We start from the raw sequence: 17,156 nt of genomic DNA, 5'->3' as shown, positions 1-17,156 counted from the left end.
AGGCTGAATGAGCAGTCTTAAGAATTTTGATCAGGCTTTTAGAATGCCTGTCTTTTGTTATCCTCTTAGGCAGCTGTGTGTAGTAAAAGTTTGTAGCCAGTGACCAGGTTTGATACCCTGGATATTTAAGTACATTTATCTTTAAAGATAAAAGAACTTTTTGAAAGATAAAGTTCTTAAGTTTGTATTCTCGTTGTAGGTTGGTTTATGAGGAGGAATATAATGTAATTTTTTCTCTGCCCTTCTTGTACTAGACTATAAACCCCTTGAGGGCCATGACCATGTCTCGTTCTCTGCCATTTACCAGGCACTGACAGTGTCTAATACACAGTAGACCTCAGTATTTCCTCAGAGAGTAAATGGCCCAGACTTTTCGTTTCATTTTAAGGTTGAGAAAAAGAGTTCTGAGGGAAAAGTGATATCTAAGTCCATAGAACTGATTGTAACTTCAGTCTCCAAAAGGTGGTGGTATTCACCATGTCACCTCAATGTAACACTGCCTTGAGTTTAGTATTAAAGAAATTTAATTAGTTTACTGTAGAGAAAGTTTTGTTCCATTTACAAAGTCCCATTTGTATACCAACATGAACTAGTAACCTTTTTATTTCCTACAACACAGGTAAGGAAACCTGTTTGAGTTATTCATGCTTTAGTCCTAGAGTAGCTTTTACCCTGGAGTACAGTGTTCCTCAGCAGGGTGGTCATAGCACTCTCTTAGTTCTTTAGTATTCCTGTCCCCTGGCAAATGCCCATAGTTCCACCTAGTTACTAGGAAACTATACTACTTTCATTTCCAAATGCCTCCTGAGGCAGTGTACCATCCAGACTGAGGGGTACTATTTATAGATAAGTGATTCTGGAAAACTTGAGAAGGATGTGCAAGTAAATATCTAAAGCGTCTGCTGATGAATCAGATTTGACATGTTAAGTAACAAGATAATACTTCCATGAGTTGTGAGACTTTTAGTTGTCTTCAAAGTACTCATTTTCCTCATGTTGTAAATACTTCAGTTGCCTTACTTGGAGTTGTTAAAATTCATACCAGAAGAAAGTCCATGTTCTGTGAGAGATGATAAATGAGTATTCTTCATTTTATATTGCAAGTATAAAAAATATAGCAAGAAAAAGGAGGTTGCTTGCTAATTTAGAAATTGTATAACTGTTTCTAGTAGTTAGAGATCATGGACAATCATACTTAGAAAACTAATGGGTAAATCTACTTGCCCACCCAAATTCACTTGGTAGCTTTTGCGTGCCACTTCTGGACAAAGTAATAACAAACAAATCATTTACAATCTATTCTTTCTTTCAATTTGCTACCCTGTTTGGTGACTGCAGGTGGTGGAATGGGTGGGAAACCATTTTTTAATTTTAAATAAATCCCTTACTCTTCTTGCAATTTATAATTTGAAATGTTATGTCATATTTCATTATTGAGTGTAAAAGTCACTTACGAAAAAATGCTGCCAATTAAACTGACTCACCATCAATTGTAAGATGCTTTCAACTTCAAGAGATATTAAAATGTGTAAAAATGTACATCTTAAAATCAGAGATACAGTCTCAAGAAAACTGTTTGTTCTACCAGGAGTATCTTTCTTTTATTTTTCAAAAAGTTTTACATAACATAATTTATCCCCTCCCACCCTTTTTTCCTTTAGCTTTCCTGTAAACTGGAGCGGGAATTTCGTTGTGTGGAACTTGCTGGTCTAATGACTCAAAATGCTGTGAATTTAGCCATTAAGTATGCTTCTCGTTCTCGGAGATTAATACTGGCCCAAAGACTTGGTGAACTGGCTGTAGAGAAGGCAGCAGAATTGGCAGCCACCCAAGCTGAGGAAGAGGAAGAAGAAGATTTCAGGAAAAAGTTGAATGTTGGGTAAGAAATACTCAGTTGTTTGAGTTTTACTATCCTGCAATATTGACCTGGTCTTTTCATTGCTCTTTATTGAATAATATTACTCTTTTTTAGTTATAGTAATACTTCTACAGAGTGGAGTCAGCCAAGGCTCAGAAATCAAGTTGAAGAAGATACGGAGGATAATGGAGAAGCTGATACTACAGAAGAAAATACAGAAATACACAAACATGGTAAAATACATTTTAAAGGCAGTTTAAAGATGAGAAGTGTCATTTGTGTGACTTCCTTCATTTTACTTGGCTGAGGGAAATTGAATACCCATACATTTTCAAGGTGTCTTTTTGTCTGACTGTTGATTACAGAAGATTCCTTTATATTCCCATTTACACTGTATTGTTTTAATTATTCTACAGGACAGAACCCATTTTTCAAAAGTGCAGATTCCTCTGATATGCCAGCTCTTAAGTCAGGTAAGACATTTTTGATTTTGTAAATATGAAGGAAATTTTGAAGTAATCCTTAAAGTGCTACATCTACTCAAATACCCCTTACTCTTCAGGGCCTATTTTGTTGTAGTTGTTATTTTCAATCAGAAGTGTTAGTGAAACTGTGTTTATTTAACAGATACTTACTAAATGCCTATTGTGTGTCAGGTATTTGACTAGAGGGAAGATACAGAAGTGAAGTGGATGTGCATATTTGATCCCTGCATAAACCTTATACCAGTTGGCTTTTAAAAGTATATACATACATTATTCTGATTTTGAAAATATACTTCTACATGTGTACAGATTATTAAAAGAGCATATAACAGATGACTGTAATCTAGTCAGTGGTGGGGGATAGTTGGGACCCCAAGGAGCGCCTCGTGGAATGTTTAAAGCGGAGATCTCAAGGAGGAATAAGGCAGCCAGGCAAAGGTAGATGGGAGCAGAAGAGAATCATGTGGGCTTAAGGGATAGCATGTATGAACTTTGAAGAGTGGTTCACAGAGGACAGAGAGCAAAGAGAAATCGGTGCTGGATGGTTTTGGAGCGGTGAACAGGAACCAAACCATGCAGATCCATGTAGGCCACGGTAAGGACTTTGACCTTTATTTTGGGGTTGCCGGGAGACTGTTGCAGGTTTTAATCAGGAGCATATATGGCACACTGTGCAGAGGAGGGTTGTGTATAAGGAAGCTACTGATGTAGTCCCAAGTGAGATTGATAGTGACCTAGACTGGGGTGGTGGTAATTGTTGAAGAAAGGGAGGAATTGAAGAGACATTTCTGAAAATAATGTAGAGGGTATGGAAGTTCAGGGTGTGGAGAATGGCTGTCAGTTTCTGGCTTGAGTACTTGAGTGAGTGATGGTGCCATTTACTGAGTCAGGAGTAGGGAAATGTATCTTTAGATAGGAGGATGATGAAATTACTATGGGCTGTTTGGGTCAAGAGCTCGGGAAAGTAGTATCTCTGGGATGCAGATATAGAAGTTAAGATTGTTGATGTGAGTATAACAATTTAAACCACAGGTATGTGTAAGTGAGCACTGGGGAGGATCAAAGTGAGGAGAAAATGAGCTTAGGCTTAGGGAATCCCCAACATTTATACATCAGGTAGAGGAAGAGGAGGAGGAACCATCAAAAGAAAATGAGAACAGAGAGGAAGGAGGTAAGCCAGGGAATGCATTATCTCAGAAGTCAGTGGGGAGATACTCTCAAAAAGAAAGGAACCCTTGGCTGTGTGGAATGTTGTTGAGAGGTCAAATAAGGTGTTGGCTGGAAAAGGTCCACCAGTTTGGGCTACATAGAGTTTATTGAGTTCTTAGAAAGAATAGATCCTGCAGGATGGTAGGGCTGGAAGCCATGTTTTGGTTGGAGGAGCATATGAATAGTGAGGGAATGGGAATAGCTGTGTAGACAGCTCTTGAGAAATTTGACTGCTTAGGGGATGTGAGACAGAATTATATGAGGGGTGAGGGTTGTGTGTGGCAGAGAATGTGTTTTCTATTTGTTTCTTTAAGTTAGGAAACTTAAGAAGCCAATGAAGAAGGAAAAGTCAAAGATGATGCATGTAGCCATTAATTCAGTTTCTTGAAAAGCAGGAATGGGAATTTCTTGAAAAGCAGTTTCTTGAAAAGCAGGGGTGGAATCTAGAGCACTTGTAGAGGAATTAACAATTAGCTAAAATAAGGCACCATTCTTCCTTGGTAATGTGAGAAAAGAGTAGATCTCTACATACTGTATTTGTGTAAATATATTGCATAGTGGCAACTTGGAATAGCTCTCATCATCTAATAGCTTTTATTTCGTCTTAACAGTAGGACAGAGGTCACATATAGTTATTAATAGTTTTAAAGTTGCAAAGTACAGTATTTTCATATAATACAGATTAAAATATTCATCATTATTGTAGAAGTCAAAAGTCTTCTCAGTTTTACGACTATTAAGTGAGGGTTTCTTTCTTATGAAAGGTGCAGTTACCTCTAGCAGCCAAGGACGAATAAACCCCTTCAAGGTAAACTCTTTCCAGTGATGTTTTCTATTACTTAAATACATTTCCATACAGAGAGAGATTTCCAAACTACCAGATGACCCTCCCCAGACTTAGAGGCATTAAAGACTGCAGCAGATTAAATTTTAAAATATTTAAGTAAGTAAATATTTTAAAATAAAAATGAAAGCAGCACTAGTTCATACTTGGACCGAGAATTTTATTTTCTACTTATCTTCTAAGAACCTACAGTTTTGAAAGGTACTCCCTATTTTTCTTGGGGATGTGGTATTTGGGAATATGTGCATCAGTCTGGATTATACCAAATGTATTCAGTTCTAAAGGTTAGACTACAATATAAACCTAATAGAAATTTAAAGGAAAAACAAATCTCTTGGGTTTTTTTCCTTCTTTAAGCTTTATGAAATGCTAATACTAGTTTGCTCTTTAGGTATCGGGCAATTCCAAAGAGCCAGCCATTTCAGTGAGTTCAGGACGTTCAACTAATATTTTAGACACTATGAACAAATCATCTAAGAAATCTACTGCACTTAATCGAGCTACAGATAATGAAAAGTCTCCAGTTATAAAGCCCTTGATTCCAAAGCCAAAACCTAAGCAGGTATGATTTCAGCTGCCTTCATCTACAGTAAACAGCTCGTGGTCTCTTTGTCTTACTTTAGTTTTGTTCACTTTTTCAGGTATGAGACAGGAGGCTCTGGTTGTTCATAACTGATAGTGTAGTGAGAGCAGTGGTTCTCAATTCTAATTTTGCTTTGAAATCACTTTTTTAAAATATTAATACTTTAAATCATATTATACAGCTGCCAGATATTTAAGAAAGTATTAAAAATGCTCCCAATTAAACCAAGCCAGTGATTTTTGAAAGAGATGTGTATTAGCATTTGTTTAGAAGAGACTCAGAGAGCCCCAGTCATTCCTGCCTCCTGGTCCTCATGACCTTGTGCAGCCCCTCCCCTCAAGGGTGATGGGATTACCCAGTAACTGTGACAATGTGATGAGATGTCCCTTCCATGATTGTATTACTATTAATGTATAGACCCAGGCCAGGGACTCAGGCATGTGTCTATATTTTTTTCATTTCCTAGACAGTTCTGATGCCTGTCCCTGTTTAATGACAGCTAGCTTAGTAGCTGGCCCTAATCTTTCCTGTTCTGTATTCTGAGTTTTCCTCCCAGATTTTCTCCTGGTTTTGATAATTTTATCCCAGATTTGTCATCAGTAAAATAGGTAAACTAATTTGAGGTATAGTTTTTTGAAAGTTTTGTATGCATGTGTATAAATATTTACTTTCAACAGAAAACCTTAGGACTTACATGTTAGTGTAAGAATTCTAAATAATAATAGATATTTTTCCACATTTTTCCAAATTTGCTCGTAACATACAGAGTCATGCTAGATTTTGTTGCAGTATTCACATGTTTGTTTTCACAGGCATCTGCAGCATCCTTTTTCCAGAAAAGAACTTCCCAAGCTGACAGGACTGAGGAAGTAAAAGAAGAAAATCCTAAAAATTCATCATCTGAAACCCCAGCTGTGTGTCCTCAAAACACTGAAAACCAAAGGTCAGTACATAGAAAAATTTAGTATTCTCAAGATGCAATATTCCAATAAAAGGCACATAGAAGTAGCCATACAAAATTATGTGGCCCTGTTATTCATTAATATAAATAATACATTGGCACAGGTAGTGGGCATTCTGAAATCATGTAATTTTAGGGAAGCCACAAATATTGATTAGTATCTATTTACATTACTTATTAAAGTATGCTTTGATAAACTATCTGTGTTTTAAATTATGGACACATTTTACTGGGATACTATATTTTTTAATTAGTTCATTTTTTGTTTTTAAATAATATAGTTATATGGGAGAAACACAGTCAAAAGATACAAAAAGATGTGTGGTGAAGAGTAAATCTTTTTCCTATCCACTCAGTTCCCTGTGTACAAATACTCACTGCACAAATTTCTTCTATAGCCTTCTAGAATTATTCTATGCATTTTTTTTAGTTTACAAAAATGATAGTATGTACATTGTTCTGTGCCTTATTTTTTTCACTTAAGAGCAGGTTTTGTAGATCATTCCTTATTACTACATGAAGAGTTTCTTTAATCTTTTTACATTCATTGAATGGCTGTACCATAATTTATTTAGTTCTCTGAAAGTGGACAGAAAGTCATTGCTGGTTTTTTGCTGGTACAAATAGTAGTACAATTAATAACTTTATATGAATATTATATACATATAGCTGTAAGATCGGAGAAGGCAATGGCACCCCACTCCAGTACTCTTGCCTGGAAAATCCCATGGACGTGGAGCCTGGTAGGCTGCAGTCCATGGGGTCGCTAAGAGTCAGGCACGACTGAGCGACTTCACTTTCACTTTTCATTTTCATACATTGGAGAAGGAAATGGTAACCCACTCCAGTACTCTTGCCTGGAGAATCCCAGGGACGGAAGAGCCTGGTGGGCTGCCTTCTGTGGAGTTGCACAGAGTCAGACACAACTGAAGCAACTTAGCAGCAGCAGCAGCAGCCGCTGTAAGATGGATTCCTGTATGGTTCAAGCTAATGTACACTTACAATTTTGAAAGATAGTGCAAAATTGCTCTGCATGGATGTTTGTATCATTTTATACACCCCCAGCAATACGAGAGTCCCTGTTTGTCTACCAACTCATTATGTTACCAAATTTATTGATCTCTTGTATGCTAGATTTATTTGAAATACGTCAGCTATACTGAAAAAGTCACTATTTCAGTTTTTAAAATTTATTTTTGGCTGCACTGGGTCTTTGTTGTGGTGCACAGGCTTCTCATTGCAGTGGCTTCTCTTGTTGCAGTGGGCTCTAGAGTGTGTGGGCTTTAGCGGTTGCAGTGTGTGGGTGGGCTCAGTAGTTGCAATTGTCTGGCAGCATGTGGAATCTTCCCTGAGCAGGGACTGAATCTGAATCCCCTGTATTGATAGGAGGATTCTTAACCACTGGACCACCAGAAAAGTCTCACCATTTCATTTCTGAGTTTATGAATTTCATGTAACTGGTATCTCATGTTCAATTGCTCAGTCATGTCCAACTCTTTGCAACCCCATGGACTGCAGCACGCCAGGCCTCCCTCTCCATCACCAACTCCCAGAGTTTACTCAAACTCATGTCCGTTGAGTCGGTGATGCCATCAACCATCTCCTCCTCTGTCGTCCCCTTCTCTTGCCTTCAATCTTTCTCAGCATCGGGGTCTTTTCAAATGAGTCAGTTCTTCGCATCAGGTGGCCAAAGCCTTGGAGCTTCAGCTTCAGCATCAGTCCTTCCAATGAATATTCAGGGCTGATTTCCTTTAAGATTGACTGGTTGGATCTCCTTGCAGTCCAAGGGACTCTCAAGAGTCTTCTCCAACGCCACAGTTCAAAAGCATCAATTCTTTGGTGCTCAGCTTTCTTTATAGTCCAACTCTCACATCTCGTGTTAACCAATTTAATTTGACAGGGTAGCTGTAGTTTTTATTTTTTTTATTTTGTCCTGAATTTAATTTAGCTATTAAACAGTGAAATTTTTATTTAAGAAGATTCAATTTTTTATACTTTCAACAACCTATACAGAAGAAAAGTGATCAGTAAATGTTAAATATTTGCGTTAAATCTTCAAGTGTGACCTAAAAAACAGTTTGTGTCAGAACTGAAATCTAGTAACATTGACGTGTATGCTGTGTCCATGCTTTACATAATGGTAGAAGAACTGACCTAGGCTCCCAGGTCAGCTGTGCTAGCAGGAGAAAGGAGCTTGAGAGAAATCATGAAGATTTCAGATAGCTGGTTTAGGGAGTGGAGAAAGGCTACCAAGAATTCATGGAAGGGTTTTATTGGACTAGAGGGGCTAAGGAAGATTGGAGACCTTGAGCCTGTCAATATTCATTAAAGAGTGCTTGGAAAATATAAATGTGCTTGGAAAATATAAATGTGAATAATCCCTTTGAATTGATCTTACAAAGAATTTCTTTCAACTCATTATTCCTGCAGTCTCTAGGCAGTTTTAAGTAATATGTAATTATGAATATTAACAAGTGTAATTAATTGTGTCTGTCTTACATTATATATAGGTATGCAAAGACTAATGGTTAATTACTAACCTGAAAAATCATAAAGCACTCCAGAACTGTCTTAAGTATAAAACTTTTTTTGCATAATTGCTATTTTAGGCCTAAGACCGGGTTCCAGATGTGGCTGGAAGAAAACAGAAGTAATATTTTGTCTGACAATCCTGACTTTTCAGATGAAGCAGACATAATAAAAGAAGGAATGGTTCGATTTAAAGTACTGTCATCTGAAGAAAGGAAGGTAAGAATAATTGTACTGAGATTGAGACTTTAGTGAATTCCTGGCTTTTAAAAATTCTTATAGAAAATGCTTTTTTCTGTGTTTTAAAACTGAATACACTCAAACTCTTGGTGGAGAGGAGATGCAACAAACGAAATGTCAGTTTTGACATCTGCTGCTGCTGCTAAGTCGCTTCAGTCGTGTCGGACTCTGTGTGACCCCATAGACAGCAGCCCACCAGGCTCCCCCGTCCCTGGGATTGTCCAGGCAAGAACACTGGAGTGGGTTGCCATTTCCTTCTCCAATGCATGAAAGTGAAAAGTCAAAGTGAAGTCGCTCAGTCATGTCCAACTCTTAGCGACCCCATGGACTACAGCCCACCAGGCTCCTCCATCCATGGGATTTTCCAGGCAAGAGTACTGGAGTGGGGTGCCATTGCCTTCTCCATTTGACATCTAGATCTATATAATAATTATTTAGTGTTGATGGTTAATTTTTTGGCAGATATACTACCTACATCTGTATAAGTTTCTGCATATTGTAAGTTAGGGGAATAGCCCAAGAAAAAGTACATTGCTTTTAAGTCAGAATCAAATAAAATTAGTAAGTACAACTGGAATTAATTCACATTTTTGGACAACTGCTTTAGAGCCCTTGTAAGCAGAATTTCTTAAAATACTATTTACTTCCACATTGAATACTAAATGAGAATACTGCTTTGTGAGGAAACAATCGGTGTTCTGTTCTAGCCTTTCATGTGGAAATTAGGACAGGTGACTTGTACCTATTGCTTCTTAGGTCATTCTCTGCCATGTAGAAAAAGGCTAGGAGCAGCTTTCTTTTACAAGGGGAAGGAATGTGTATGTTGTATCAAATCTCAGACTTACCTTCCCCAGGGATGACAAGGGTACAGCAATGGGTACCTTGTGACATAGATACTTACCTTGATAAACTGGTTTTACAAAATAAAGGTATTGCAAAATGAGGAAACTAGAAACTAGTCTAACCACCTCTAACCTTCTTTAGAATCTCATTAGCATCTTTGTGTTTCTCGTTTTTTGTGAGCATTTATAAAAGGATAAAAATTCTTAAGTATTAAATAAAATGGCATCTGAATGAATAAGACCATAAGCTGAAACTGTCAGCTTATGCAGGAAAAGAGGAAGAGACATGGCAAAACTTGTGGTCATGTTTTTGAATACTTAAAATGTAATCATCATTTTTAGTGTAAACCTTAATCCAGTCTGTTAACGTGAAAAATTCTACAGGTCACATGTACCCTTTTCAACAATAATGACTGGGAAGGAAAATAAAGTAGAAGGAGGAGGAACTGTTAGAGATTAAAAGAGGTTTAAGAAATAAATGGAATGAGTGAACCCTGTTAGGTTCTCGCTTACTGAATAGAAACCAATCCCAAAAGAACATATACCATATGTAATATTTGTGATATGACAAAGTGATGGGGGTGAAGATCAGAGTACTGATTGCCAGGGGATGGAGCCTGGGAGAGGAATAGGGCAGGGCAGCATGAGGGATACTTGTGCTTGTGGAACTGTTCTATATCCTGAATGTGGTGGTAAATACACAGCCTACGGTAGAATTACACACACACACACACACACACACAAATGAGTTGGAATAAAAAGAGGGTTTTATCGATGTCAATATCCTAGCTGTAATAGTACGGTATAGTTTTGCAAGATGCAACCATTGAGGGAAACAGGGGAGTAAAGGGGACACAGGGGCTTTCTGTATTATTTCCTACAACTGCATGGAATCTCTAATACAACTGAATCTCTACTAATCTCAAAATAAAAGGTTTCTTTTTTAAACAGTACCTGTAGTTATAATGGTTAATGGTAAATATGGTTAAATACAAGCAGAGTTTAGATTGAAATACTATAGTTAGAATGTAAATTTTTTAATGTGCCCTGCAATTAAATAATAAGCAATTTATTTTTCAAAAAAATGAGAACCCTTAATGATTAGCTTCACAATTCAAGTGCTAATTATGCTGCTTTACTGCATAATGTTTCCTGTAAAATGTAATCTTTTCTCTTCGAATATTTTTACAAAGGCATGGGCTGCCAAGGCCAAAGGAGGAACTGCAAGTGATGGAGCTGAAGAAAAGAAGCGAAAACGTGTGGTCGATGAAAGTCAGGAAACTGAAAACCAGGAAGAAAAAATGAAGGATTTGAATTTACCTAAAAAGCAAAAACCTTTAGATCTTTCTACGAATCAGAAACTGTCAGCTTTTGCTTTTAAGCAGGAATAGAGTAAGGAGGTAAATTTAGAACTTAGGAAAGTAATGGATCTTTGGTGAATCTAGACCTTTAAAAAAATCTGTAGGAAGCTCTTTAAGTATTTTTGAAAGAGTTTAAAGATTGCTGTTTGTCTTTATAAGATAATCCAGTAATTATATTGGTGCAGGTAGCGGGGCATCTGTAAAAACTATCATCTCTGCAGACTGCTCTGCCCCCAAATGGAGGGCCATTCAGAAGCATGACCATGGCCACTGACTGGAGGCCACTGTCATGTCCCATTGCAGGCTGGATTGATTTTGTTTCTTACCTTCAAAATCATCAAAGCCAAGGTCTTAAAACCTCTGAGCATTGAAGCCCCTTCTAGAGTGTTCCTTGTTTGGTAAATATCACATATTGGGAAGTACTACAAAAGTCCTCTTCCAAAGTGTGTTACTATAGACTGCTCTTATGTCTATACTGGACCCAGGGGACCATATTTTTTTTCATATGGGCCCTAAACATGTAAATAATTTTGTAGATGAGACCTTTGTTTTGGAAATTTCTTCATATATTACTTTTATTTGTTTGTATTGCCTGTTTTTTTTTTTTTTTTTTAATAAAACTTACATTTTCATGTTTAGTTTAATATGGTCTTCACATTGTATTTCCATGAAATGGAAGTGTTTCTAGAAAATATATTTTATGTTTATTACCATAATTTTCACTACCCCCATCTTGTTTCTGTTGTTGTTCAGTCACTAAGTCATGTCCGACTCTGCAACGCCATGGACTGTAGCCTACCAGGTTCCTCCATCCATGGGATTTTCCAGGCAAGAATATTGGAGTGGGTTGCCATTTCCTTCTCCAGGAGATCTTCCCCACCCAAGGGTTGAACCTTGGTCTCCCGCGTTGTAGGCACACACTTTACTGTCTGAGCCACTAGGGAAGCTCATTTGTAACAGTGTTACAAACCTCCATCCATAGTACTTCAGGCACTCTGTTTACCAAATCGAATCCCTTGAATCTGTTCATCACCTCCACTGTATAAATCATAACGGATTTGATTTAGGTCATACCTGAATAGCCTAATGGGTTTCCCTATTTTTTTTAATTTGAGCCTGAATTTTGCAGTGAGGCACTCAGGATCTGAGCCATAGTCAGCTCCAGGTCTTGTTGTTGCTGACTGTGTAGAGCTTCTCCATCTTTGGCTGCACAGAATATGAAAGAAAGTGAAAGTGTTGGTCGCTCAGTCATGTCTGACTTTTGCGACCCCATGGACTGTATAGCCCACCAAGCTTCTCTGTCCATGGAATTCTCCAGGCCGGAGTGAGTTGCCATTTCCTTCTCTAGGGGATCTTGCTGACCCAGGGAATTAGCCCAGGTCTCCCACATTGCAAACAGATTCTTTACCATCTGAGCCACCTAATTTCAGTATTGACCATCTAGTGATATCTGTGTAGAGTCGACTCTTGGGTTGTTGGCAAAGAGTGTTTGCTATGACCAGCGTGTTCTCTTGACAAAACTCTGTTAGCCTTTGCTGTGCTTCATTTTGTATTCCAAGGCCAAACTTGCATGTTACTCCGGGTATCTCTTGATTTCCTACTTTTGCATTCCTCTCCCCTATGATGAAAAGGACATATATTTTTGGTGTTAGTTCTAGAAGGTCTTGTAGGTTTTCATACAACTGGTCAACTTCAGCTTCTTTGGACACCTTCTAACCTGGGGAGCTTATCTTCTGGTGTCACATCTTTTTGCCTTTTCATACTATCCATGAGGTTCTTGTGGCAAGAATACTGGAGTAGGTTGCCATTTCCTCCTCCAGTAGACCATGTTTTGTCAGAACGTTTCACTGTGACCTGTCCATCTTGGGTAGCCCTGTACAGCATGGCTCATAGCTTCATTGAATTACGCAAGCCCCTTCACCCTCATCCTGTTACACATTAAACACACAAAGGTATTGAAGATACTATTTTGATAATATTGAAGCTCAGCATATGCTCCTGGTAAACTACTCTGGTTATCAGCGTCAGCAGTACTTTATTGAGCAAATCTTTGAAGCCTTGATAAGAGAGTAATTGAAGACTGAGAAAGTGTTTAATTCCTCTTTTGTTTTGAACAAACAAGATTTAATTAAGTAGTTCATACATTTTTTTGGTTAGTATTCTAAGCAGAGCTTAATACAAGTGAGCCACTTTATGAGGGACAGTACAGGGGTACTCTGGGGTAGGAAGATAGTAATAAAATCAAGTGATTCAAAATTGAGGGTAGTTTTAGGTTGGAAGGGACAAAATATGTTGAAATTTTAGATGTGTAGTGGCCAAAGGATATTTCTTGTCTCAAGATTGGAAGACAGCATTTCTGATTTTTTATGTAGGAGCTGGTATTGAAAGGCATTGTAACACAGGTTAGGAGCACAGATTTCAAAGCCATACAGACTACCTGAGTTCAAAGGCTCACTGTAATACCTACCAGCTAAAAAACCTTGGGCAAGTCGTAGCCTTTGTCCATTCACCTGTAAAATGGATATATTAATAATATGTAATTTAAAGGTTGTTAAGAGAATTAAATGAGGTAAAAGCACTTACCTGGCACATTGTAGTGTTTTAGATACTTATCAGCTATTGTTACTATGTTGTTGGCTAGTTAAATCTTGCTTTGTCATTAAGTTTGATTCTGAATTAATTATGAATTAATGTTGGTTTCAAGATCCTTAAGTAAAAATTTTTTATATTACTTTGGAAAGCATGCTTATAGATAGGTATTTTGTTTTTACTTTTCCAACTTGCTTTTTATCACAGTGTATAATACTTAAGGATATTATACACTTGAGTGTTATATTTCAAATCCTTGAGTTTTATATTTCAAATCCATAGGAACCTGATGATACCAAGAATTTGCAAAAAATTTTTTTCTTTTTTCATTGTTTTTTGGGTGATGCCTCATGGCATGCAGGATCTTAGTTCCCCATCCAGGGTTTAAACCTGTGCCCCCTTCAGTGAAAGTGTTGAGACTTAACCACTGGACAGCCAGGGAAGTCCCTGTAAAAGGTTGGTCTACATTTGTTTGGTTGAAGGAGAGTTTTTGTATTGACCTAGTTTAACTTAAAAATCCTGAATATTCATTGGAAGGACTGATGCTGAAGCTGAAGCTCCAGTACTTTGGCCACCTGATGTGAAGAACTGACTCATTGGAAAAGACCCTGATGTTGGGAAAGATTGAAGGCAGGAGGAGAAGGGGACGACAGAGGATGAGATGGCTGGATGGCATCACTGACTCCATGGACATGAGTTTGAGTACTCTCCGGGAGTTGGTAATAGACAGGGAAGCCTGGAGTACTGCAGTCCATGGGGTCGCAAAGAGTCAGACATGACTGAGAGACTGAACTGAACTGAACTTAAAAATCAGAACTCATAAATGAAGAAATATCATCCCTATCTCATTTCTAAATAATATTAAACTTTTAAGGAAAAAATCTTTTCAGAGAATTGGTAAGAAAATACAAATGGAAATAAATATATTAGCCATCATCATGATACCAGTACTGTTGCCTATTTTGAGTTTATGTTCTGTAGAAAGTGGTCTTATGCTCAGTTTCATTCTTCAGTAGGAAAAGCTTCTCAAAGAGCTTATTTTATAACTTTATATTCAAAAAGTCATCTAATTATCCCAGAGAGCAAGTGAGTGAGTACTGGGTTATGCCTACCAACTGTGGGGACAGTGGTAATCTACAACCACTCTAAATGCAGCAGCCTGAGGTAAGCCACTCTGTCTACTCCCTACCATGGAGCAGATCCCTTTAGACAAAAGGATGAGACCCATCTATGTAGAAAGTGTCTTATTCAGTGACTGGTTGTCTTAGGGGCTCTTTTGATTTTCCAGCTATTTTATAATGGAAGTATGTAATTTTCCCCCAGGTGTTTATTTTTAAATTTTTTAAACCTACAGAAAATTTCAAAGAGTACAGCAAACATACATATACCCTTTATCTAGATTGACTTATTGTTGACATTTTGCCATAAATGCTTTTTAAAACAGGGTTTTCCTGAACCATTTGAAATATGCAACATGACACTTCACCCCTTGGTACTTCAATATATATCCAATAAAGACATTCTTCTACATAACCACAATATCATTATTATAACAGAAATTTAACAGAAGAATATTATTGCCTAACATGCATTTCATACTAAAATTTCACCCAAAGTGCCCATTAGGCTTTTCCCCCTCAGATCTAGGATCAATCAAAAGTATTGCATTGTATTTAGTTATTAGTAGTACATACTTTAGTTATTAGTATTACATACTAATAAAGAATGAGGAAGAACATCACTCCCAATCCTAATACCCACAGGTGACCACTGGTAAATGTGTATGTCATTAGGTTTTTTTTCTGTATATATATTCTTTTTTTATTGTTTTCACATAGGTGTGCAGTCCAAATTCACGCTCAACAGAGGGTTAAAGGAAAAATACAACAGCCCGAGCCTATAGTTTCAAGTGCAGCCTTTTGCTGGTAGTATTCCTGTAATTAAAACCAGTTTCTACCTACTCAGGAACTGTGTCATAAAGAGCAAAAACTGGTGGAGTGGAAGGTAAACATACTGGAGTCAAAAAGCCAAAAGTTGGTTCTTTGAAAGACTGATACATTAGAAAAAAATCAGACGAGATAAATCATTATACAAAGAGAAAAGCATAAATAAGTAATATTAGAAGTGAAAAGGAAATTATTAACAACAAAATCTACAGATTTTTTTTTTTAATTAAGAAGGGACTTTGGGACTTACCTGGTAGTGCAGTGGATTAAGAATCCACCTGCCAGGATATAAAATTAACACACAGAAATCCCTTGTATTCCTATACACTAACAATGAGAAAACAGAAATTAAGTAAACAATTCCATTCACCATTGCAATGAAAAGAATAAAATACTTAGGAATAAATCTACCAAAAGAAACAAAAGACCTATATATAGAAAACCATAAAACACTGATGAAAGAAATCAAAGGTGACACAAATAGATGGAGAAATATACCATGTTCATGGATTGGAAGAATCAATATAGTGAAAATGAGTATACTACCCAAAGCAAGCTATAGATTCAATGCAATCCCTATCAAGCTACTAACGGTATTTTTCACAGAACTAGAACAAATAATTTCACAATTTGTATGGAAATACAAAAACCTTGAATAGCCAAAGCAATCTTGAGAAAGAAGAATGGAACTGGAGGAATCAACCTGCCTGACTACAGACTCTACTACAAAGCTACAGTCATCAAGACAGTATGGGACTGGCACAAAGACAGAAATATAGATCAATGGAACAAAATAGAAAGCCCAAAGATAAATCCACACACCTATGGACACCTTATCTTTGACAAAGGAGGCAAGAATACACAATGGAGAAAAGACAATCTCTTTTAACAAGTGGTGCTGGGAAAACCAGTCAACCACTTGTAAAAGAACGAAACTAAAACACTTTCTGACACCATACACAAAAATAAAATGGATTAAAGATCTAAACGTAAGACCAGAAACTATAAAACTCCTAGAGGAAAACATTGGCAAAACACTCTGACATAAATCACAGCAGGATCCTCTATGACCCACCTCCTAGAGTAATGGAAATAAAAGCAAAAATAAACAAATGGGACCTAATTAAACTGAAAAGCTTTTGCACAGCGAAGGAAACTATAAGCAAGGTGTAAAGACAGCCTTCAGAATGGGAGAAAATAATAGCAAACGAAGCAACTGACAAAGAATTAACCTCAAAAATATACAAGCAGCTCCTGCAGCTCAATTCCAGAAAAATAAACGACCCAATGAAAAAATGAGCCAAAGAACTAAACAGACATTTCTCCAAAGAAGACATACAGATGGCTAACAAACACATGAAAAGATGCTCAACATCACTTATTATCAGAGAAATGCAAATCAAAACCACAATGAAGTACCATCTCACGCCAGTCAGAATAGCTGCTATCAAAAAGTCTACAAACAATAAATGCTGGAGAGGGTGTGGAGAAAAGGGAACCCTCCTACACTGTTGGTGGGAATGCAAACTAGTACAGCCACTATGGAGAACAGTGTGGAGATTCCTTTAAAAACTGGAAATAGAACTGCCATATGATCCAGCCATCCCACTCCTGGGCATACACAGAAACCAGAATTGAAAGAGACACATGTACCCTAATGTTCATTGCAGCACTGTTTACAATAGCCAGGACACAGACGCGACCTACAT

The 17,156-nt window shown here is 37.3% G+C and overlaps 1 protein-coding gene across 2 annotated transcripts in view; it reads left to right on the top strand.

The window, feature by feature from the left end:
- Positions 1-11,556, top strand: part of WDHD1 (WD repeat and HMG-box DNA binding protein 1) — a 53,620-nt gene extending 42,064 nt beyond the window's left edge. For both annotated transcript variants that reach the window (XM_061428955.1, XM_061428954.1), the window contains exons 19-26: positions 1,662-1,879; positions 1,973-2,091; positions 2,275-2,331; positions 4,317-4,360; positions 4,788-4,958; positions 5,792-5,922; positions 8,550-8,688; positions 10,745-11,556. In XM_061428955.1, the coding sequence (XP_061284939.1) occupies positions 1,662-1,879; positions 1,973-2,091; positions 2,275-2,331; positions 4,317-4,360; positions 4,788-4,958; positions 5,792-5,922; positions 8,550-8,688; positions 10,745-10,942 (1,077 nt within the window). In that variant the 3' untranslated portion in view covers positions 10,943-11,556. The remainder of the gene's footprint in view (positions 1-1,661; positions 1,880-1,972; positions 2,092-2,274; positions 2,332-4,316; positions 4,361-4,787; positions 4,959-5,791; positions 5,923-8,549; positions 8,689-10,744) is intronic.
- Positions 11,557-17,156: the final 5,600 nt, after the last annotated feature.

The sequence above is a fragment of the Bos javanicus genome, chromosome 10 (assembly GCF_032452875.1).
Source record: "Bos javanicus breed banteng chromosome 10, ARS-OSU_banteng_1.0, whole genome shotgun sequence".
Lineage (NCBI taxonomy): Eukaryota > Metazoa > Chordata > Mammalia > Artiodactyla > Bovidae > Bos > Bos javanicus.
This window is presented reverse-complemented; position numbering and strand designations above follow the sequence as displayed.